This window comes from Carya illinoinensis, chromosome 6 (assembly GCF_018687715.1).
Source record: "Carya illinoinensis cultivar Pawnee chromosome 6, C.illinoinensisPawnee_v1, whole genome shotgun sequence".
Lineage (NCBI taxonomy): Eukaryota > Viridiplantae > Streptophyta > Magnoliopsida > Fagales > Juglandaceae > Carya > Carya illinoinensis.
In genome coordinates, this window is record NC_056757.1 from 30,964,626 (window position 1) to 30,988,939 (window position 24,314).

Genomic DNA, 24,314 nt, shown 5'->3' on the forward strand with positions numbered 1-24,314 from the left:
GATTCTGAAATGGAAATATAAGTCAGTAGGGTAGGGTCAATTCGAAGCTGTCGACTGATTGTTCAAACTTCAAATCAAGCCCACCTCTCGATAAAACAATACACGAGTCAGTCGCAGACGGGAAATTCCAAAAATTGCAGTAAAAGACAGAATATGAACAGAGGAAACAAAGAAATAAACTACCATCTGTTAGTCTTTAGTCGACTCATGACACATGCTGCTATCCTTTTTTCCCCCTTTTCGCTCCCACCAACCACGCCAACAATCCTTTTGTTGTTTAGTTTCCAAAACCTATCTCCTCCGGCACTTTAATCTTCTTTTCTAGATTCTTTGTATGTATATTCATGGTGGTTTCTTCCCCCCACTAGGGTGGTAAAATTAGGTATGCAAAATGATCTACATGTATACGGCACTCCTGCTTTCCACATCTAATTATAGTCATTATATCTATCTCGAATTCTTCTACTCAACAGTCCTATACCACACATGCTTATGTGAATTTTCTTTTTCTCAGTGGACAGGTGGTGTAGAGCTGCTGAGTAGAATTTTTGTTTCTACCTCTCCTCAACACTCCTCCCAATCTATAACGTGGGAGAAGAGTTGATCAATGATAATCACTTCTAAATTATCTATTAGAGAAGACTATTTATAATAATCTCTCGTTGGATTGTCTTAAAAATTAGGATTAATTGCAAAATCAGTACCTGGTCTAAAAATTATGACCATCTCAGTGGTGATACTCTCATGGCATCAAACCAAGAAAATGGGACTGACCACTAACTATTGGAGCCATTCCCTAACTTCACTTTTTTCAATTTGTTGGTGTCTTTTGAGTCCTCCTCCCCATAGGTTTGTAACATTTGATATTAGGAATATATCATCACCAATTATCAAAAAAATTGAAAAGCAAAATGGTCATGGTCTTTGGTAGATTAGAAAGAATGCTGTATGTAGTAGTATTCACCCTAAAATACTTTTGTTTATTTTTAAGCAAATAAAAGTAAAATAGTTTAAAAAAAAAAAAAACTGTAGGGTGGGGGAAATTCCAAAGGGATTAAGAGGTCTTTACCACTATCAAATCAGGGTGAAAAAAAAGGAAAAAAATCTGAGAGAGGTCATGAAAATATTGCATTATATGGAACTTGAGAAAATTTTCCGTTTATCTAATTAGCAAGTAGCTCATACATACTATTTAGGAGGTAAAAATAAATAAATAAATAAATAAGGCCCAGTATATTCTACAAAAATAATAAATAGCTGGCATGAGCCGCTAGGACATCATTTGTGGTTCAATGATGGCGTATGTGTAATATATATAACACAAAATAAAATATCATTCCATTATTATTGGGCCTATACATGATTGGAAGACATTGCTTAGGACACGCTGGACTTGTCCAGAACCATGCTCGCTCTGCACAAGATCTACCAACAAAGGAAAGAGTTGTGAAACGTACCTCCTAAAGGACTCCGTGTCCAAGCCACTTAGTCCCCATAATGCTGAGACTACTAAAGAAGTCCTGGCTCCAAATTCTTCCTTTTTTGCCTGGCCCAAAGGAACATTGCAGTGTAGCACCCGCAGATTTGCTGAGTTTTGCTCGGCAGAGTGAGAACCAGTACAGTTCAAGTATATCTGCAATATCTTTTGACATACGACCACAAGTTCTGCTTCAATGTTCATCTCCTCAGACACGGATGGATTATCTGCAAGTAACTTTTGGAGAAAGTTGAGGTAATTCTGGTAAGACTCGTTTTCAAAATGAACCAGGGGTGGCTCAGAGAGCTCCAGGATAGAGCACACTATTGGCAGCTTCTTTTGCAGGATTTTCTCAGAGTTAAGTTCGTGGGCATGTGATGAGATAAAAGAAAAAATTCCCTGGAGGATCACGATGTTGTCTACCGACAAGGATTCTGGGTGTGTAAGATCAGTCACAACCTGAAATTAGGAAAGGTTAAAAGGTATTACACTTTGTCACATTAATCCAACGTCAGAGATAAATCTACTGGAATATTTTTATCAAGGTAAGTAGTCACAGGAGGACAGTTCAAGGCTAAAACCATCAGGATAACAAGTTGTCATGTTTTGCCATGTGATGAAGATATAACCTACCACAAATGCAGCATGATGCTAGACTTACAACATGGAAGTCATGTATAATATTAGCTAAACTATGAAGGGTACCACCATGGCTGGCTTTTATGACAATTTTTAACTATTCAACTGGTTAAGAAAGTATATGAGATGAGATAGCATGACGTTCAACAAACCCACAATCCTACTTCCAATATACTGTTGGAAACTATGTATTTACAAAATCCAAACTCAATATCCATATTCAATCTGTATTTTCAGATCTTGACAACCACACTTAGATGTTTATGTATTTGCATGTGTGAGAGCACCTTTATATGAGTATATAAGCATGTATCTGCGCATAAAGATGGAGGAGGAACCTGTAAAATAAGCAGCTGTGTTGCTATATGACACTTAATTCTTGAAACCACATATCTTGCAGTCTGCAGATTACCATCCTCGAGTTCATCATTTGTCAACATATGATCAGAAGATGTTTCTACGTTGGCATAAGATTGAGCATTGTCAGGCACCTCAATGTTATCCATGGATCTCAAGGTTGTCATAAACACGGGCACTCTTGATGTGGCTGCTTCCTTCAAAGCCAGAAAAATCTCTTTCCATTCATGTAGTGAGAGTCTGTTGCACAAATCACTAGCCAAACGCATCAAAGCAGCAACCCCAGTGCTAGCAAGACCTTGAACAGGATTTCTTATAAATCCTGCAAGTATTGATACCACACCTGGTAGTTGAGACCTGACTACATCAAAAAAACTGACAAAAAGATCCACTAGACACTGTGCTGCCGCAGCAGAAGTTTCAGAGTCCCATGTACTTCCTTCAGAATGCAGAGATCTTGAAGCTGGTGAATACTCTTGATCTTCAACTTGCTTCTCTCTCTTGTCTGAATGAGAACTAAATATGGGGAAAACCACAGAATTGAAGACACCAGTCCAAAAGTGGTTTGAAAAAAAATGACCGTGATCCCTCAGAATGTTAAAAAGCACTTCCAAAGAACTCTTTCTAATAGCAGATCTGGGGTCAGATGTTAGTTTTGACAACCCTGAAACAATTGAAGTAAGAATATCATATACTTGGAATGAAAAAAGGTGCATTGAAAACCCAACCAGCCCTGACCGCCCCAAAAACAGTGCATCAGTCTTCATATGGGACAGAAAGTGCTGAAAGAAGACTCAGGTTATCACCATAACATTAAGACTCACATGTAGGGGTTATCACCATAACATATAAATCTGTATGCAGACTAATGAAGTTATGGGTAATGTGAAAGTCAACGTCCAAAATGGACTTGGTTTGATAATTGTAACTATAAAAAGTGCCATTTTTACTTGGTTTAAAATGAGATAACTGAAATAATCTATATACATAGAGTTACAACATAGATCCCTGCATGCATTTAGATAAGATCAGTCACTCAGTCAGTAGTCAGGTTCTGCCATCAATCATGACCAGCGTGCAGTTCCAACTTTCGCTGTGAATCAAGTTACCTATTAGCAAAGGGACCCAAAAGGATGTGTGCTCGTCTTTGTCAGTAAAAGTGTGTCTATCTGAAGCATCTGCATCTCCAACTGGATTGAATGAACAATCAACCTTGCTCTTCTCATTGCAAACAAGTCCTCCCTCTGCAAGCTTCGCAGCACAGAAGTGGAGAAATGCAATGGCATTGAGGCTAACGTCACTATCAGATCTGCTATTTGCGAATGTTATGAGGCATCGAAAGCAATCTGTAAAAGTCATTGTCTCCGTCTCTGTTGCATGAGAGAAATATTCTCGTACTATTTTTCCCAGTGTCTCAAAGGCCAACAAGACTATACTCTTCCGCTCATCAGCTGCAGCAACTGTAAAAACCTAAGAAACCAACACGACTGCATAAGAAACAAGACACTTGAAGACAGAATCAGCCGCTTTCTCTAGCAGTTTTGAAGAATAATTTAACATCATTTTCCCCCTCTAGAACAAAATGGGATATGTGAATGGACCAACCAGTTTTCAAATAGGGAGATTCAATGAGTCAACTGGTGAGGGCTAAGTCCAGCCATCTATACTATCACATGCAACATACAAAATAATTTCTCAAGAATCAGTAGGTGAAAATATCCCATTTCTTGCCAGAATTCCAATTAATTTTTATTTAATGTGGGCTAAAACATCTATGACATCAGAAATTGATAAACCAATGCCAACATACCATAAGAACACTTTTCCAGCCAGATTTTACATAACTAACACGGCTGAGGACCATCTGTGAGATGCACCGTACTACTAGCTCCCTGATTTCTGTAGAGCTGCTTTTCCGCATAACAATCACAAATGGTTGAAGAAATTCATTCTGGAAGTTATAATTTGCCAATTCCTCGCGCTCTAAAAATTTCATAGCAAGCTGCCTCAGGGAATCCATGACAAATATTGCCACTGAGAGATTTTCTGACAGTCCAACTGAAACAAAGAAATCAGAGAGAACATTCCATATGCGAGACCACACTAATCTGATGCGATTCATGTTATAGTGCCTGCAAAAGAGCAATGATTAATCATAAAATCCAGACCACACTCATTGGGAGTCCGGGACAAGTGAGGTATTTAAAAAATACGCTAATACTCTAATAAGAAAATCAAAATAAAAGAGGTTCCCTTGGAACTCCAGCAACTGGCCATCTACATTTGATTTTTTAAAAGTCATCAAGTCTGATGCATCAAGATTACATTAGATGTAAAGATTTGCTATTATTACATTCTCATACCGAATCAAATCTAAGAAAAATCATGAATTCGCAAAATAATCATCAAATAACGGGGGGAATCTTACGCTATCTCAACTAGCTTTGTTAGGCTGAATACCCGAGGGTCTGTTGGAGACTGCAACTCTGCCATGGAAACCTTGCACAGGGCCTTAACAAAAGCTATTATTGCTTCACTATTCAGCCTTTGGCTATGAGCAAATACATGGTTCAACTCAAAATTCCCAATCTGGTCCAGCAAATTCAAGTTTGAAATAAAGTTATTAATCTGTTCTGGAGTTACTAATCCTGAAGTATTGACTCCAACAGTGGTGCTGTCATATGAGACCCCGCGAACAACAGCCACCACAGCTGGATTCTGTAGAGTTCCCTTCTTATTTAAATTAGGAAAACCCAACGGTTTTGGCGTCTTTTCCTCTATTTCACCATTAGAAACAGTAAAAAATGATGCATCAGTCGGTGCACCCTCACCCAACAGTTGCAGATGCTCAATTCGGGAAAGGCATGTTAATATGTGTTCCCATGCTTCTTGAAGAAAATTACCATCTTCGATGGCAATTGATATTATTGCCTGTGCAGAAGAAAAAACGTAGGTAAAAGAGCATTGCATGGGGAATGAATGAAATAAATTACGGTACAACAATCTTCACATCTAAATAAAATTGACTCTGATTGGAACGATCCTAAATGAAATATTCTACTTTGTTAAATGAATTATATATGGCTAAATGTCTGGAAAGAAAAGGCATAAAATTACAGTGCACAAAGATACAATCAGTTCCAACTTTAAATGCATATGTTCTACACTTAATTTATTCCTGCAGTGGCTCATCTTTTAAACAAAACTGTGGAGCAAGATTTTCCACAACCATTGCATGCTTACCTTCACAGCATCAACATTTTTTTGCTTCATATCTGCAGCACAATGTAGATAAGTAAACTTGGCTACAGATGTCACAAAAGCATCTCTCTGGGTCTGCAGCCCCATCACTGCAGTAACATGTGCAGCATGTTGAAAGCCCTGTAAGCATTGAGAAGTAGTATGCCTGTCAATGCTTTGATCGAGCGTTACACTGAACGCAGCCAGCATAGGACCCCAGCAAACCTCAAGCATAAACCTCAATATTGCGACATCAGTGACAGCATGATAAACTGACCTGTGACATCAAAGGATAGTGAATTTACAATCATAACAGGGCTCAAGGAAAGGACATTTCAGGGCTCGAGAGAAAATAAAATAAAATAAAAACTGACAACATAGGTGTCTCACATTCAGTGGATAAAACATCCTCAATTATCAACCTATGTATCTCATTCTGTGGCAGAAACAGCAAGAGAGAGAGAGAGAGAGAGAGATTGTACTAACCACCTAATTCTAAACTGTCATAAAATAACCAAGCAGAACATGCTTGTTCTTTTAATGTAACATAGAAAACTGTATAACTCTAATGGAAGATCTGCAAGCTACTGGTAGTGTGAAAGAAGTGAGGGATTTATGCATCAAAGGATGAGGAAAAAACTAGTGATAAGTGATGAAGAGCGGGCTACATTATCAAAGGAGGTGTTTTAGGGAAAAAGTCAAGGGCTCTATAGTTGAGGGTGTAAGGGGCACAAAGTTTTTCCAATGAGTGGCTAGCTCAAATTTAGGTTGCGCCTTTATGCTTTTTAATGAAGTTCACTTATAAAAAAAATGACCAAGCAGAAAGATAATATGCCCTAAAACCACAGCAACACATCCCATCCTCCCAAGCTCCAAAATCCTCTTGTCACAACAAGACCCTCCTTGTAAATGACTTGGTTCCAAAATCTAATGAAAAAACAGCTATTAATTATGTCATATCTCAGCTTACTCAGATTTTCCAGATTTTTCCTTAAACTGCTCCTGGATGTGCCTTATGAGAAGCCCATTTGCGCCCAATGCTTTCTCTTCAGTTTGCTTCCCAGCGACTAGATTGAGTATGCCACCCACGCCCAATAATCTATTAGAGCTGCTAGCTTGTTTGTTCTGTGGTGCAGAAGACTCATCACTCATCTTAATTTCATTTCTAATAATTTGATCATAAAGGGCGCCAAGATACTCTTCTGGTAAATCCTTTCCATCATCTATTCCTCGGTTGTTTCTGATAAAATCAGACTTCATCATCTGGTTAGCCAACCAATGCAGGAAGGAATCATGAGAGGATAATTTTTTTTTTATGTGTCATAAGAGAATAAAAATTAGTCCTACATTCATAATTAATCAAAAACAAATTTGCCATATTTTTTTTCTTGAAAACTTAGGTAAAAAAACATTATATGTTCTTTTTATAGATATGCATGTTCATGTTCTTTTAAGTACTTTAATCCATTATTTACAATTTTCCAGAATGATAACAAATGAGATCTTGGGAGATCTTTTATCATGTCTTTAATGAAGAAACTATTCTAAATTCCATAAAAAACCACACACAAAGAAATATTCATTCCAAAATTGAAGTAGATACATCAGTAGTAATGGAGAATTTAAAAGGTTTGAAAGAGGACAGATTGCTAAAGGTCGAGCATACCTTATCTTTTACCATGTTATTATGGGCATCTGTGTTGAGCATTATCACAGAGTAGGCAAGAACATAAGCAGTATCAGCACTAGTAAATGAGTTTGGGTTGTATTTATAATAGCCCTCGGCAAACTTCTCCATGATGCGGTCAATCTTCTGCGCCTCTCCAGGTAACCTGAAGCCCCTGAGGAAAAACCTTATAGCTTCACTGAAATCCATTCCTTTGAAATTAAATGAGTCTACATAAGCATGCATGACCTTTGAAGAAAATTCCTCCCTTTCACCCATATAGTCACCAATCATGGTTCCACTGAGGCCAGAAGCATTCTTCAGGAAATAAGCCACAGCTTCTGGAGAACCATCAATTCTTTTGGTGCTTATCAGAAACTGAATTCCCTTGGAAGGTTTCCTATTGAAAAGAGAGATACCTTTCTGCAATTAACCCAAAGGTTGTCACTAAAGAATAAATCAAAATATATCCAGGATAAGAAAACAAAAATGACAGAAAAAGTTGGAGTAATAGGGATAAGAAAGTTATAGCACAGCAACCAATAAACTGAAAGGATAAATTATAAATGGACCTCCTAGGACAGCAGATTTTAATAGGTTCATACTCTATCATTACTTATTATAAATGGAAGATATAATATTGCCAGAGTGATTAAGGTGCCACTCCAAAAAAACAATACTAAACCTGGAGTTCAATTTTATAAGCTCGGCGTTGCTCAAGGGTAGAAGCATCAGAAAATTCAGAATTCACTTCTGGATGTAGCTCATAGTCAGGAGCAGTTCCATCTTCTCCATTTAGGGCCAAATGATTCTCGGTAGTATCACTTTCATAACTCTTTGGCAGATACGAGTCTCCTAATCTGAGATGCTGGTCCATCCAGGCTCCCATTGACTTAATGATGCTAACTAAGCACTTTACTGATTCATGCCGAAAAGCAATATCCTGTGCTGGAGACAACGTTGTTGCTGAACCAGAAGGTGGTCCTAGAGCAGTTTTCAGGAGGCCATAGACAACCCTGCAAATATCTGATGGAATTATAAGGGTTTTAATACATTTTACTAAACACAATTCCAAAAGTTAACAATGGGAGAGGTTTAAAACAATATATTATATACGAGAGAGAGAGAGAGAGAGAGAGAGAGAGAGAGAGAGAGAGAGAGAGAGAGAGAGAGAGAGAGAGAGAGAGAGAGAGAGAGAGAGAGAGAGAGAGACCCAATGAGTTATAATCCCTTGATACGAAAAAAACAGCAAAATAGAATTTTACAGCAAAGGCCTGCAGTCAAGATCCTCGGATTGCAAGGCAATATTTCTCCCTTTCATTCAATATGCTCAACTAATCTATAATCATCATTTTCAAGATATTTCTTTGGCCATGAAATTGCATTACATTTTAAATTCTTATGAGCAAGAACAGCACTCCCTCTATTCTACCTTGAAGTGATTATCAGAGTTGCAATCTTCAAATTCAAACTCTTAAATAAAACAAAAAATAACCAAACAGCATGGGAGTATTTTGCCCATGCCCAGTTATCATTTTTGAGCTTAAAAGATTTGTTAATTAAGAGCCTCTAATCATAGCCTTTAAGAGAAACTTCTTACAGATTCCCTTCATTTTACATATGTTTTTGGAAAATGTGGTTAGTAACCTCCTCTGCTTTGCCCAGGTTGAGCAGTCATTGTGCTCCTTTTTTTAAGGAGTAACATTCTGTGTTATGACAAGTTTTCGATCAAGTCCCTCTGTTAGAAATTCCATCCACATGTAAAATTATTTTTTCTTATTTCTAAAAACAAAATTAAAATTAAGTATATACAATTATTTAAAAAAAAATGGTGCATGGAGGGGAGGTCTCACCTCCCCCGCCTAGCCACCACAAGGAATATGGCCACCCTTGTGGTGGCCAAGCTCAAGTCACCTAGTGGTGGCTGACCAGGCTACCCCATGGTGGCTAGAGCACTTTTTTTTTTTTTTTGATAAGTTGGCGGCTAGAGCACATGGGTGACCATAGCTATGGCCACCACCTTGTGGCCAAGGGAGGAGGAGAGACCTCCCTTCCCAGTGCCTCTTTTTTTTTTTCTTTTTTTTTTTTTTACTTTTTTAAAAATAATTTATTATGATTTTATTTTATATTTTAATTTCATTCATTGAAATAAGAAAAAAAAAAAATCCACGTGGTAGCCATGTTCTCTGTTAGTTAAGGTGGATGGACTTTCTAAAGGAGGGGCTTGATTTAAAAATATCGAAGCACACGTTAAAAAAATGTAGGAAGGCCAAATCTCAACCTGAGCAAAGCACAAGGGGTTATTAACCAAGTTTTCCTAAATTTTTCACTTGTAAATTATGTGTGATTAATGTAGGATTCGCATGATGTACCCACTGATTTGCATGATGTACCCACCGAACCCTCACACCTATGTGGCATACTAATTTGTGAGGCAAACACTATGTTTAGTTTCTAACTTTGAGGGCACATTACTCAAAAGTGAAAATAGTTATCCGCCTGTATTCCGTGAGCCAAAAGAAAAAGTCACGAAATATATATTTTTTATTTATAAGTAAACGATATTTTAATAAAGATAGGCATAAGCCAAAAGAAAAAGTCACGAAATATATTTTTTTTATTTATAAGTAAATGATATTTTACGAGATGGTATACACTCACAAAATATTAATTAAAGGTCAGGGCAGTAACAGTATTAAAGACTTCCTTCAAGAAAGTTAAATCTAGGGAACCTGTAAAAATGAATAGGATGCTTGTATACTACTCCCCACACAAACTAAAGATCTTCCTCTTTCAAATTCATTAAAAAAAATGACTCCATAAAAATCCCTAATCTAAGGGCAATAGTGGCACAGATATAGAGAAGTACCTTTCGAAAATGTTTGGAGCATCAACATCGCAGTCATAGTTGACAAATATGTCTACGATGATCTGGGGATCTTGAGAGACCTTCTCCAATAATTTGAGGACAGTCATTTTCTGCAAGAAACTTGGCTGGAGCACATTCTCAAGTACACGGAGGACAAGCATGGGAAAAAATATACCAATTTCTGCTTTCAACCCTGATCTCAATTTTGCTAAAAAGCTCATAAATATAGAACACTGAAGCTGGAAAATAGCCATAACTGACAATGGACTGTTCTTTAACAATGATAAGCAAAGATGCCGCTTGATAGCATCGAGAAACCTGCACCAAGTAAAAGAAATAGGATTCTTACAATCTGTCGAGTCTTTCAAGTTATACAGATAGTATCAAACACCACCCCCACCCCCCAGGAAAAAAAAAACAAATTGAGGCGAGCCAGTAAGAATCATAAATCATATACTTGGTTCAGGTGAGAAATTAATCTCACAAATTTCGAAAAGAAAGTAAAAAGTGCAAAATCATGAAATGGGTCAATCCCAGAACTTTGATAGATATCAAATATACAAGGAGAAGGATTTGCCTCTCATTGGTGTGCCACAGTGCACCACCATTTCCCATGACGACATTGAGCAGCTCCAAAGACAAAATTTTGCCCCTCAGGAAGATTTGGTCATCAGGGTGCTCTTGTGACGAGAACTTCATAGACCATTTACACAGATTCTTGAAAATCAAAAACCCATCCTCCATAATCTCACTGCCCCCTTCGGTCGATTCATTCATTTCGTCTCCTTTGTTTGAAGTCTGCATATGCCCAATGCCATTTTGCTCGGATAATGAGCTATTAATAGGTAACTGAGTATTTTTTTCAGTAAGACCTTCACTTGCACTAGCATCCATGACCTCATTGATGAAATTTTGAGAAAAATGTATGGAGCTGCCTTCGTTCAAGTTTTTGTCAGTGAATTCCAACAATTCAGCAACGGAAACCCTTCGAAAGGGAGCACCCAGGTCCATGGAGTCGTGCTCGACCCTGGTGAATACGATGATCATCATCTGAGCAAGAACCGACTTTGCACAAATCTGATTGGTGCCATTCATTCCGCCGAGATACACATTGTAGCAGGTCCTGACCACATGCACCAAATAATCGCCCCGGATCAAGACTTCGGGGGATCTAACGGCGGAAAGCAAAACTCGGAGCACACTCAGCTCGATGGCTTCCTCTCCGAGACCAGCCGACCTGCACACGCCGTCAATCATCTTGTAAACGGAAGATGTGTTGTTGCTACTGGGATCGGGGCGGTCGATCTCGGCGCGGATGAGGTTAAGGGAGAATAAGCTGAAGGCGCAATCAAGGACGGGCTCGACGACCTTGGCGTAGGCGGAATCGAGGGCCAGAATGAGGGGTTGGAGGAGGGAATCGGCATGGGAGGAGGAGAGGCCAAAGAGAGGGGAGGCGACGTCGGGAGTGTGGGAGTCGGAGAGCGATTCGAGAACATCTAGCGTGGATTTGCAGGCGGAGACGAGGTGGGAATGCTTGCGCCAAACAGCGTTCTTGATGATCTTGTCCAGGTACGGGCCCAGTACCCGGCCGCACCGGGATGGCCCCCCCAGGGTTTGAGAAGCCGACATTTCCTTCTTCCTCTACTTTCTCGATTGGATGGGGATCAGCGGATGGATTCTCGCAGATCTTTTTCTTTCATTCATTCATTCAATTTGATGAGAAGCAATGCGGGAAGGAGAGTGTACCACCATCAAGCCACAGTTGCTTTAATCGCCCATCGGAAAGTAATGCTCGGCCACCGGTCCGCAGGCCTACAGTGTGTATTGCTCACCGACACGATCTCTGACTCGCTTCCCTTGTGACCACGAATTCATAAAACTCTGAACACAGCCATCATATTGCTTCGATTCATAAACCTTATTCAAGACCAATCATATCTAGCACTATACTATCAGCTTCCCTTCCATTCATAAAACCTTCTCATGCATGCGTTTCTAACGGCTGAAAATACAACACAATTTTACGTACGTTCCAACTCAGGAAGGACCTCACCGACTGATCTGTGGGTCAGGTTATAACGATAGATAAAGTTTAAACTACGTAGTAAAATGTATTTATAATTTTTATTTATATAATGATATCTATGTTATTTCGAAAATTATGAAATTTTATTTAAAAATAAAATTAATAAAATTAATTTTTATTTATATAATGATATCTATGTTATATCGAACATTATGAAATTTTATTTAAAAATAAAATTAATAAAATGAATGTTATAAATAAAATTATAAATACATATAATAGTGTTTTCTTCCCTCTCTCCTAAAAACCCAAAGGCTTTAAATCAAATTTTCGTCAGTCATTTTCTCTCTTCTTTTCCTCATTCCTCTATTCATTCACCTTGTCTATCAAGATAGTTCTTTTTGTTTAGTTTTATTTTGTTTCTTTCAAACTTTAAAAAAATAAATTTATAACTTTTTAACAACTTCCAAGAGACAGACACGACATAGAAAAACTCCTAGGATGCAAATTGTTTGGAGGAAGTGACAGTTTTATGAAGATCATTGCGAGTAGTCCTCACACACCGCCAACATCTGTGCATGGTACTCATGCGCTACCTCTTCCAATAGCTCTTCTTACCACACGCACCAAATCACTGGATTCGTCACTACCAGATTTTTCAAATATGACCTTTGTGTCTGAAAAGAGATAAGCATGTTACCTTCACGCCGTCATAGATTCTGAAATTTATCGGAGTTAGTCCAAACTATAATCTATCCTTTTTAGTATCTATCTTACTGTTTTCATTTTTTATTTCCTTATTATCATTTAAAATTAAAGAAAAAAATTTCATCTCTCGTACTTTTATCTATAGAGATTGAGTCATCTCCTTCTATAAAATGTGAGGTTGAGCTGTCTCTTGAACGTTTATTTGTAGAGAATATCAATAGTAGTGAAGACCAGACTAGTCACAAAAAAAAATATTGTACTGGTAGAGCTCCAAATGCATTATTTTGATTTATGATGTCATGTTTGATACGTGGACATCCCATACTGTATTCGCTTATGAATATAAGTTTCTTAATGAATAAATGATGACAATTTTTCTTTATATATAGTGTACTGTCATCCCTGTACTGTCATCCCTCTCTTATTAAAATTTTCAGTTGAAAATAATAATTATTACGATATTTGATGAGCAAGATCACATCATCACATAGAAGGATAGAGTGATATAAGATGATGTACATATTTTTTTTTAATATTATATCTTTCTCTCTTCAAATTCATTTTGATTCAATTGAACAGAAAATTTATAAAGTTGTAATTCATTTTATCCGATTGTCAATTTTAGTCATGCAACAAAGATACCTTAGGAATTTTGGCCAACTAATCCACTTATTGGAGGATAGAAATTTCCTTGATAAGTTTAAGTTCAAGAATGCAAGAGAAATAGACACAAGAGAATCAAGTCACTCATTCCATATTTATTTTTCTTCCCATGAAAGAGATTTCTTACCATGAAAAGAGAAATGTTATTTTCAGTTAAAGAGAGTGTAAATTTTGTGCACTTTTTTTAAAAATAGTTTATAAATGAAACACACATAAAAAAAATGATTATTATTTAATAGGATACCTTATTTTTTCAAAAAAACTAGAACAACAGAACTTACACATTCGGACTTATTTGGATGTTGAGTTAAGTTAAGATGAGTTGAGTTATTTATGAATAGTACAAATTAAGATAGTGAAATGAGTTTTGTGGAGTCCACCTAAAATAAATTTAGATATGTTTGAATATTAAGATAAATTTAAATCTATTTATGAGAAATTAAAAAAAGTTGTGGACTCATGTGTAAAAAAGTATTGACTTGAAAACGTTTGTAAGTTTTATGGGTAAAAAAAATTTAAGTTGAAATGAATTTAATGAAAAATTATTTGCATTAGCCACTATTTGGCAATAGCCGAAGCATACGTTACGTGGCAAGAAATTTTTTTTTTCCCTCCATGTCCCTATCGCGCGTTCCGCTCTCAATTTGAAATTATTCTTTGAGTTTGAGCTTGAGCCCCGTATCATCACCCCCACCCCCCGCATCGCCCACCTTTCCCCAACCCCACCCCCACCCCCCGCATTGCCTATCCTCTCCCCCACCCCCACCCCACGCATTGCCCTTACTCTCCCCCATGTGATGTGGATATCTGGTTTAGCGATCAACTCGAGTTCCTTATGGACCGACTTTCGACTGCCCCTTCCCATCTCTACTCCTCTAAGAAACCCTCTGAGTCACCCAAGCTCTTCTTAGCAACCCTCTTTAAGTCGCCCAAGCTCGATCTCTAAGATCCAAACTCCCTCGTGCTCGATCTCCCCATGCCTTCATCTCATCGTCCTCCTCTCTTCTTCAATATTTTTCTTTGATTGTAAAATATCTATGAACGCTATGTATTTGTTCTATTTTTGCTCAAGATAACTTTATAACACATGAAACCTTCTACTGAGAAAGCAAAGAAAATCTGAGGAACGTAACATGGGAAAAAAGCTAAACAATCGTAAGGTATGGTAGTCAAATTATGCTAGTCTTTTTTAGATTTACTTTGTGATGTTAAATCTCTATCATATTAAGACTGCAACCTTAAGTTATTTCCTCTGGGGATGTTTCAGAGAACATCAAAATTAATTCTGAAGCTGAAAAATATACCACTTCTGAGATTGATAATTTGTTTATCCTAACACTAATCTTTATTCTCCCTGGTGTTTTAACTTTGCCTACTCTGCTATTCTGCATTGCCACTACTTGTGTCTTTATTAAATCAAGAGTTGCATATATTTTGGTACTAGTTAATATGCATGTATTTTTCTTACCCGCACACTGCCAATGTTCTTTCAGTTCCATCTCATGAACTTTCAATATCAGTTTCCACATGAAGATATTGCTTACGGTCCCATGCAGTCAATACTTTTAGCTATTTAATGTAGTTTTCATAGATCTGCCATGGGACTAGCGATAAGATTTTTATATATGGTGAACTTATTCTTTTACTCCTAAATTTGCTTAGCCTGATTGTGTGTGTGTGTGTGTGTGTTTTTTTTTTTAATCTTGGTTTTGTGTTAATTTCTGAGTGATTCTAGGGATTTGTTTTTGTGCCCATATTGTGTTTGACGGAATGATTACTTCACCAAATGGACTTCCTTGGCCTTTTTTTTTTTTTTTTTCATGAATAGCTTCCTAGGCATTCAATGAAACTAAATGGCACAGTTTCTGGTTTGCATGTATGACAATTCATATTGTTTTAGAAATGGCTCAACGCATATCTTATTGGTCAATATCTCATTCTTAAATTATTAATCTTTTTCTTCCCTCTTGTGTTCAGTACTATGATGGATGACAAACTCAATTTTCAGCAGGTATCACGGTATACCTACTCTTATGGTTTAATTATATAAGAACTTATGAATGCTTGAGATGGTGAGATTTTTGTTAATACTATGAAAATAATTCATTACTTTCCATTTTATTTATAACACTATTAAATTTAATTAACTAATGAGATCAATCATTTGAAGTGCTAGTTGATTTATTAAAATTGGTTGACTCAATTGTTGGTGGTATGTATCATTGGATATCACAGCAAGCTATTTGGTTGCCCATAAGCTACACCAAAGTATCCCACAATTAGACAAATAAGTCTAGTCATTTCTGAATGTGAGCTGACATTAGAGCCACATGACACTCTGATGAGTCTACTTAGTTTTTAATAAAATTCAGTTTAAGAGTGAAGTATTCAAGTCCTTATTTGTTATGTATTGTGGACCTGTCATTATCTGAATTGCAATTTATCAACTTATGGCCAAATAGAAAAAAAGGAATTAAGTAGTAACTTGCATTGATGTGTCATTCATGCTTAGTTGTCGCTCTTGTATGTGTACCATGTACTTGGGCTATGCTTATTTATATCAATGAAATCATTGTTTTGCTAATAAAAAAAATTAACTTGTGTTATTGTGTAATGATAATGGATTGATGAGTAAACAGTGGGAGAACTCGTTTTTAGATTGTCCAACACTTCCCTTTACTAACTCTTGTTTGTTTGTACTCTTGCTTGTCCAACACTTCCATAAGAATTGATGCTGATTTTTTCATCCTTGTTGATTAATATGCCCTTGTTTGTCCCATTTGTTTGTATCTACTAGTTAATGATTCACATACTTGGATGCTTTACAGTATGCTTGTTATAATGGATCTGTAGTTTGGAAGAGGGAGGAGGATATATTGCGAAGAAGGGAAGATAAACTAAGAGAGAAAAAGACAAATGCTCATAAGGTTGAAATTGAACAAAATTTGTAGAGGGACAAGAATAAAAATGCACGAATATTATTGTATTTGTACTTGGTTGTATCAATTGTAATAGTTTCTACTTGGTTTGGATAAACTATAGGGCACAGGTAAATAGGTGGATATTTTCTTTATTTTTCTTGTATGGATCATATGTAATGGTAATCCCCATTGAATTAGGTAAAGCTTGATTAAGCACTTGATTAGGCATTTTGTTATATATGAGGAGAGGTACTGTGCAGGCTATGAAAAATCTCGTGTTTTTGGTCACTATTCTAAATTTGTTGGGCTATATAGATTTTTTTCCAATCTATTTTGGTCACTTTTGAGCTTGATTGATTTCATATACAATTTTTGTATGGTAAGCTTAACAACATGTACTCCCAATTCCGAAGGAATCACAAGCTATACATCTCCACAACATTGATGAACCACAACCCGCCTATAAACAAAATCCATACACAATTGGACACAAAACCATCTATACACATAAATTTGAACACAATCCAGTGAATTCACAATGATTATATACACAAAAATCCCTCCACAACTGAACACAAAACCATTTATACACATACACCTAGATGCAATCCACAACATTTATATATGCAAAAAGTATACATAACTAGGCACAACAACATTTACACAAGCAGCCACAACAACAATTCTCAATATTAGAACATGACGCATTCACACTGCCATCAAATAATCATCCTTGGATTAAGTCATCTAGTAAAATATTGAGTCATAATATTCATTCCAATTAGATACAACATTACAAATGAGCTTATTACAATCTAAGTAGTCTCATAATAGTCATTCCAAAATCCAATATTCTAAAATCCAAGATTCTAATCTAAGTAGTCTCATTTTCTTGTTTCCTCCAGTGTGCATAGTTTTATCATCAATATGGCTTTTCCTCCTCTGTACAACACATTAAAACCACTTGAAAATATCACAAGACAATGTAAATAAACCTTAAAATTCAAGAAAATATTAAATTTAGCGCAAGAATTATAAACCTGGCATCACACAATAAGAATTATGAACTAAGCACCAAACCAACTGAAATCATGCCTCAATGCTCCCTATCATAAATACAACATAGTATGGTTAAATTCAAAAGCATCTTGAAAGAAAGCCCATCAGTACTAACTACTTAAATCGAACATCTTAATCAAATAAATCAGAATGGTTCAAACATACCAACCAGTTCCTTCACGAATTGGTTGGATCAGACAACAATACATATTGATAAAGAAAAAGTTGTGGGTGATATTGTACAAGAAATGGACAAGCTAATTCTTTTGAATTTCCACTCAAATGAATTATGAACCAACTACTCATTTTGCCAAACCTCAACTAAATATTTCAACAAACATCCTAGAGATATCACATAAACTTTTTTTTTTTTTTAATAAATAGAGACATCACATAAACTAATTAAGGGACAGTGAAATTGAATACTAGGCGAAAAAATAATTAGAACAAGGAATTGATTCAATTGAATATGTAATACCGAAAGTCAAACGACACAATTAGTAAGACTTATAACTATAATACATGGCTAGATTGACTAAATCATTCACTGAAACAAAAAAAGGTAAAAAGTTAATGAAGCAAATACCAGAGCAATTATAAACCCAAAATAAAGAAAAAAAAGAAATCCAAACCTTCTAAAGGGAATGACTAGTCAATGATATATTAGCATATGTATCTTGATTTGCATGTGGCACTCGATACAGTGACATTGGTAGAGCGTCCATGAAACTCTCGTTCTTCATATTTTAAGTTATTTAAAGAGAACAAATTTGATGTTTGTACACCAATAACTGCATTATAAGAAGTATACCACAGGCTCACAGTCATTCCAAACAGCAACTACTAACCAAATTCAAGTTTCACTTTTCCTGCCAAATGTGGTAAAAAAATCTCCTCAAGGCTTAATTACTACATAGAAACACAAGTGTCATAAACACAAAAGTAGTAGAGTTCACAAAGGCTTTAAGCCAAAATAATACAAGGATTAGGCAAACAAATATATCGCTTGATCAAAAGGGTGCAAGTCTCAGAAAACAAAGCCAGGCACATCATAGCTATTGCAATTTCTAGAGGACAGAGGTAGAAATTCTAAAAACCAAGAAACCTCTGTCAAGGGAGCACAACTTTTGCATGAATTTTCTACTATCTTCTTCTCATCTCAAACCAATTTTTTAGAATGCAAAATAGTTTATTGTAAAATTAGTAATCGAATAAATTATTAGTAAGCTGGTGAAAGGAGCAAACATTTTTACATTCTACCAAAAGAAAAGGAGAAGAAAACCCTAAACACAAAATCACTCACCCGACACAAAATTCAAGCACAATCCCTAGCCGTAGGAGACAAAAAGAAAAAAAAACTATATTATCAACCATATCCCACCACATATTATAGAACGCTGACACAAATCAAGCAAAAACCAGGTACCAAATTTTACATACGAGCATAATAGAACAAAAATTTCAAGAAAACCGAAATCTACGACAACAAAGTACAAGAATTTATTCTCGAGATAGAGAAAAAGACTCATTTCATCCAAGGAGGTGCTGGAAGAGAAAGCTAAAAACTGCAATAACAAAGTCGAAGAATTTATTCCACAGAGAGAGAGAGAGAGAGAGAGAGAGAGAGCAATTTCTTCCAAGGAGGGGCTGGGAGCTCCACTGCAAGAAGATCATCTTGCCAAACCCAACTAACTTGCAAAGGAGCGTGCACGCATGCGTGGGTTGCCTGGCGAGGGGTCTTCGCAAGATTTCACTTGATTTGCTCCGTTAAATCAGCTCGCAGGGACTGACGACGCTGGGTAGATGAAGGAGCGTTGCGAGGTGGCACTAATAAAAGAGACGTCGTCACAAGGTGGCGCTGGGAAGAGGAAGGCGGCTCGGGTTCAGCGAGGGAGAATGGTGGGTTTCGCGAGATGCATACAAAATTCAAATGGGGCAAAAGAAAAACTCACTTTTCCAAAACGCACGTTTTGCTCGAAAAAAATTAAGGTTCCGTTTGGTAGATGAAAATTTTCATCTCAAACTTAAAATTCTCATCTCATCATTACAATTTTTTCAAATTACCATACAAAATATAATAAATAATTTAACTTTTTTTTAACTTTTTCAAATCTTAAAACAATAATAATACTAAAATATAATATTTTAATATTTTATCTTAAATTCAAAATTTTTATCAAGCAGAATCTTGTGTGCAGCTGCTGATGCACTACAGTGGCTGATCTGTAGAAGAATTCGAATTTAATTATTTAAAAATTATGTGTTTAAATATTAAATACTATAGATAGTACTCCTCCCAGCAAGACCACCTCTCAAACGTAACTTACAGAGGAAATTGACGTGCACTGCAGCAAAAACACGCTCTCTCTCTCTCTAGTCTGGTTAATGGTTTGTTTTTCCTTTAGAATCTAATGTCTGAGCGAATCATCTCGAAGGACGACATAATTCGTAAAGCCGATCAAGTAGTCCCTGTAAAAGCCAAGGAAAAAGATCATGGTACTGTACATTCACTGTTACTTCTAATAATTGCACATTCCACCTACAATCCTGCTTTCCTGATCACTATATCATAAAGAGACAAAAAAGGGGACCTCGTATTCAATTTTTTCAACTTTCTACGTAACTTTCAACCCAGATTTTGACCATAACCTCTTTGTGGGATAGGCTGGATAGCTGGAAACTTTGATCAGTGACTAGAGATGCATGTGGCTATCATCTGTAAAAATGTGCTTGGATCCTCCATTCTGATGAACCGATCATGATCAAAACTTGAAAAGTTTCAAAATGCAAGCTACATTCCAGAAATGAAGAATGAAGATTAAAGCGTTCCAACTTCCAAGTTTTTGAGTTCCAAATTAAACTTCTATTACTTGAACTGTTTCCCTTCAAATGTCTGTCCGAACTGCCAATTTGCTGGAGCAACAGCGTAAGATGCGAGTGTTCTGCCGCTGCTGGCGGTCACCTCAAAAGATATAGGCTGTCCTTTGAGATTGATATTGCACTGCCAGTTTTGTCCCCAATTTCTTCCCATAGGTATCCATCCCGTTCTTGATCCCTTCACTTTCACAGCAACAACTTCACCATCCAAACCTACATTGGTGATAAGAACTTGAAAGAAGCGTGAATTTCCACTGAGACTGAATCTCAGCCCACCCCTTCTTTCACACTTCACCCTACACAAAGTTCGACACAAACAATGTTTATGTTTAATTACCTTAATTGCAAGATATATATATACCACAAATGAAGAATCTTTTATGAGTTTTGCTGAGTTACCTCCTGTACTGGACTGGAACTTTATCAGCTTTTCTCTCTGCAATTTCAGCAAATGCTGCCTCCGACATTTCAAAGTGTTGTTTGGGGAAATTGCACCAGCCACCATAATCGGCTGAGAGCCCATAATTGGGAGGGCAGAAATCTGTAGCAGTGAGAATAACAGATGGGCTTCCCTGCAGGCACCACAATATGTGGTCAACACATCTCAGCTCATAGCAAGCGCCACAAGAACTCCCCTTGTTGAACAATATGGAACTCAGGCCAGCACTGTGCTTCCCATAACTCGTCTTGTGGAGGTCTCCATAACCACAAGCTCCTTCTGCAACATCAATAAAATGGTAAACCCTCGATCGCTTTGCTAGTAAAGTTTGAATCTTTTGTAAAGATGGTATTTAAGTCGAGAAACTCTGAAAAATAAAAGAAAAATGAAAGAGAAACTACCTGTAATGATCGACCCGTCTGTTTCTTTGGAGTATGTTGCAGTAGCAGTCTTCCATTCATCATCCTCGGCGTCAACAACGTCGCATGCTTTCAGTAGAATCAAGAAGAAAACTGTAGCTTGAAGAGCACCCATTTAAGATGATTAGGCCCAGGGATCGAAGCTGAGTGTTCTTTTTCTTTTGGGGCTTGTACCCGAACCCAAGGGTAAGAAAGCACCTCCCTTTTCCTTTTGTTAAGAATGACCCTAATCTCCTTGGTGAGGAGCACTGAAGGATTGTTGGTTGCCTAGAGAAACATTGACCAAAAAAAAAATTTTGAAAACCTTGGCAAAGAGCTTGAGAGCATAAGCATTAGTTTGTTCAAATTTATTTTTAAATTTAACTAATATCAATAATTTTTTATATTTATTTATTTTATCTCAATTTAATTAGTCATTTATTATTTATATAATAATAAAATATTATTAAATTAATAATTTTTTTATTTAATTTATTTTATCACATTTTGTAATTCTACCTATTAAATGTTATATTAAATTAATATTATTATATTATAGTAAATTAATATTACAAAAAAGTATTATTAAATGTTAATAATAATTATATTCTAATTAAATTAATATTAAAAAAAGTATTTTTAAATGTTAATAATAATTATATTCTAAATATTAAATATTAATTATATTCTAATTAATTTAATCTATTTGTTTGGAATGAAAAATTAATATTTTAATATTTGATAAATGAATAATAATCTTTCATCTTTAGCCAATTATTGTAATAAAATTTTAAATTATTTTAAATTTATCTAATCTAATATAAATAATTTTTTAACTAAATTACATAAAATTTGACCATACATGTCATTTGCCAAAGCCAAATGCCTGAGTCCTTGGTTCCACACCTCGTGCACTTTAGAAGAGCGAAAAATGAAGGACTTCTTTTTGGTCTATTCAGTATGTATCGTAAGAAAGGATATGCCCTCTCCCTCCGGTGATTGCGTTTGACTGGAATCGAGATCGGTAGGAAGAATTCGTGTAAAAACAAATAAAGTCAAAATCAGCCTCCAAATTGTAGCGCGTGTTTTTATTTTTGATTTTTTTATATGTCTTTTACCATCAATGTGCTTTGGTCTCAGCACTCCTTTTGAGAAGAAAACGGCCCTACAGGTGTAGAAATTCTAACGTCCGAAGCTGATACAATGGTCATGATAACCCATTTTTTACTTTACTATATATATAAAAAAATTAACTCCTTTTTGACTTTTTCCAAGAGTAATCTAAGTCAAAGGCGTATGGCCTAATTTCATAACAATCAAGTCTTTAAAATGGAGCTTATGGACTCGTTCCCTCTTCTCTAATGTATAAAAAAGAAAGAAAAAATTCATGTAATTTTTTTATTAATAAAAATATATTTTTTTTACAATTTTTTAAAATAAGATTTCACTTTTTTATAAATATTTTTGAGAGATTTGTATAAATTGTTTTTCTTTTTTCTTAAAGATGGTTGTTAACGACAGTTTGGTTATTTAATCAATTTTAGTTGTCTCATCAGATTATTATAATTTTTTAAAATTTTAATACAAAATATAATAAACAATTTAATTTTTTCAAATCTAAAAATAATAATAATATTAAAAAATAATAGTCTAATAATATTTTATTTAACTTATAACTTTCATCTTAATTCAACTCAACTTAATATCTAAACTTAAGAGATGAAATGAGATGATTTTAGATGAAAGATAAAAATTAAATAAGATATTATTTTTAAATATTATTATTATTTTAAAACTTAAAAAAGTTGAATTGAGATTTAAAAATATTTAATTATTTATTATATTTTATGTAAAAATTTAATAAAATTGTAAAATGAGATGAAATAATTTGCGAATCCAAACGTGGGCCTAAAAATCTTCCAAAGATTTCGAGATCCAAACAGCCAAATAGTTCAACTAAAGCAAATGCTTTTAAGTGATTATTATTTATATTTTAAAATGTAAAATTAATTTAAATCTATCACGATAACAAGAATAATTATAGATAATAAGATTTAAAATAAAAAATAATATTAATATTTCCGTTACATTTCCTTATTTATATATAAAGGGTGCACAGTTCGAATCTTGGTTCTCTCGTGTGGAGATCAAGCCTTATGCCATATGATCTAAAGTACCTTGACGCATAAATTTACTCAAACAATTATGTGTTGTGAGACTCACATTATATATCTATCTATCTTATTTTAAGTCTTAAAATTCATATAAAAACTCTATAAGATTTGAATCCTCCACCCCAATATCATTTCAATAAGCACAATCAAACTTAGCCAATAAGTTGTTGAGCACACTCATTTATCAATTGATGAGATGTTTGGGAAATGAGATGATATGAAAATTTTATGAGTAATAGTGAAATGATGTGCAATAAGACGTTTCATTAAATTTTGAGAAATAAGAATAAAAATGTTGAATAAAATATTATTTTTATTTAAAAATTTTGCATTATTTTTTATGTTTTATTTAAAAGTTTAAAAAAGTTGTAATGATTAAATGATAAATAGATAAAAAAAATTGATAAATTGAAATTAAAAAATATTTTTATTTTAAGTGATGTTAAAAAAAATTATAAAAATTTTTGAGATAAGATTAGTTTTTCATACAAATCGAAAAGCCCATACGGCATAAAAACCTAAATGTGGAAAACCCACCCCTAGTCTCGTTAAAAGGAAAGTCGTTTAATGCATATTTTGGATTGCGTCAGGAGTATTAAAAAATATTTAAATAATTTTAAAAAATAAAAATTTTTAATAAAAAAATTAAGATATTTGAGTGTTACATATTTTAATATCAAATAAACTAAAAAAATACGATTAAGGAAAAATATCAAAACGTGATTTCTACTTTTTTTTAAAGATGTCAATGAGCCAAAATATCTATATTATTTTTTGATAATTACAACTTTATTTTTTATT

At 35.2% G+C, this 24,314-nt stretch overlaps 2 protein-coding genes and 1 long non-coding RNA gene across 5 annotated transcripts; 1 reads left to right on the forward strand and 2 right to left on the reverse strand.

Annotated features, from left to right (window-relative positions):
* Window positions 1-1,134: 1,134 nt before the first annotated feature.
* Window positions 1,135-12,312, reverse strand: LOC122313871 (brefeldin A-inhibited guanine nucleotide-exchange protein 1-like). Of its 2 annotated transcripts, XM_043129154.1 has the most exons (11): window positions 10,826-12,312; window positions 10,249-10,566; window positions 8,065-8,395; window positions 7,380-7,802; window positions 6,684-6,976; window positions 5,717-5,990; window positions 4,902-5,404; window positions 4,284-4,605; window positions 3,583-3,943; window positions 2,455-3,137; window positions 1,135-1,936 (listed from the first exon to the last, which is right to left on the reverse strand). In XM_043129154.1, the coding sequence occupies exons 1-11, from the start codon at window positions 11,875-11,877 to the stop codon at window positions 1,334-1,336; spliced, it is 5,163 nt and encodes a 1,720-aa protein (XP_042985088.1). In that variant the 5' UTR covers window positions 11,878-12,312; the 3' UTR covers window positions 1,135-1,333. The 2 variants fall into 2 exon arrangements, with proteins under 2 accessions (XP_042985088.1, XP_042985089.1); XM_043129155.1 differs by lacking the exon at window positions 10,826-12,312 and having other exon boundaries at window positions 8,065-8,405; window positions 10,249-10,426.
* Window positions 12,313-14,384: 2,072 nt separating this feature from the next.
* LOC122314074 lies at window positions 14,385-16,855 on the forward strand. Its single transcript, XR_006243593.1, has 3 exons — window positions 14,385-14,805; window positions 15,623-15,656; window positions 16,474-16,855. It is a non-coding gene; the product is annotated as an uncharacterized LOC122314074 (long non-coding RNA).
* A 425-nt stretch (window positions 16,856-17,280) lies between these two features.
* LOC122314073 (expansin-A20-like) lies at window positions 17,281-21,587 on the reverse strand. 2 transcript variants are annotated; one of them, XR_006243592.1, is made up of 4 exons: window positions 21,343-21,587; window positions 20,902-21,220; window positions 17,607-20,798; window positions 17,281-17,508 (listed from the first exon to the last, which is right to left on the reverse strand). XR_006243592.1 is itself a non-coding variant. In XM_043129465.1 (3 exons), exons 1-3 carry the CDS (start codon window positions 21,473-21,475, stop codon window positions 20,492-20,494), a joined length of 759 nt encoding a protein of 252 aa, XP_042985399.1. In that variant the 5' UTR covers window positions 21,476-21,587; the 3' UTR covers window positions 17,281-20,491. The 2 variants fall into 2 exon arrangements, 1 of the variants encoding a protein (XP_042985399.1); XM_043129465.1 differs by having other exon boundaries at window positions 17,281-20,798.
* Between the last annotated feature and the right edge of the window lie 2,727 nt (window positions 21,588-24,314).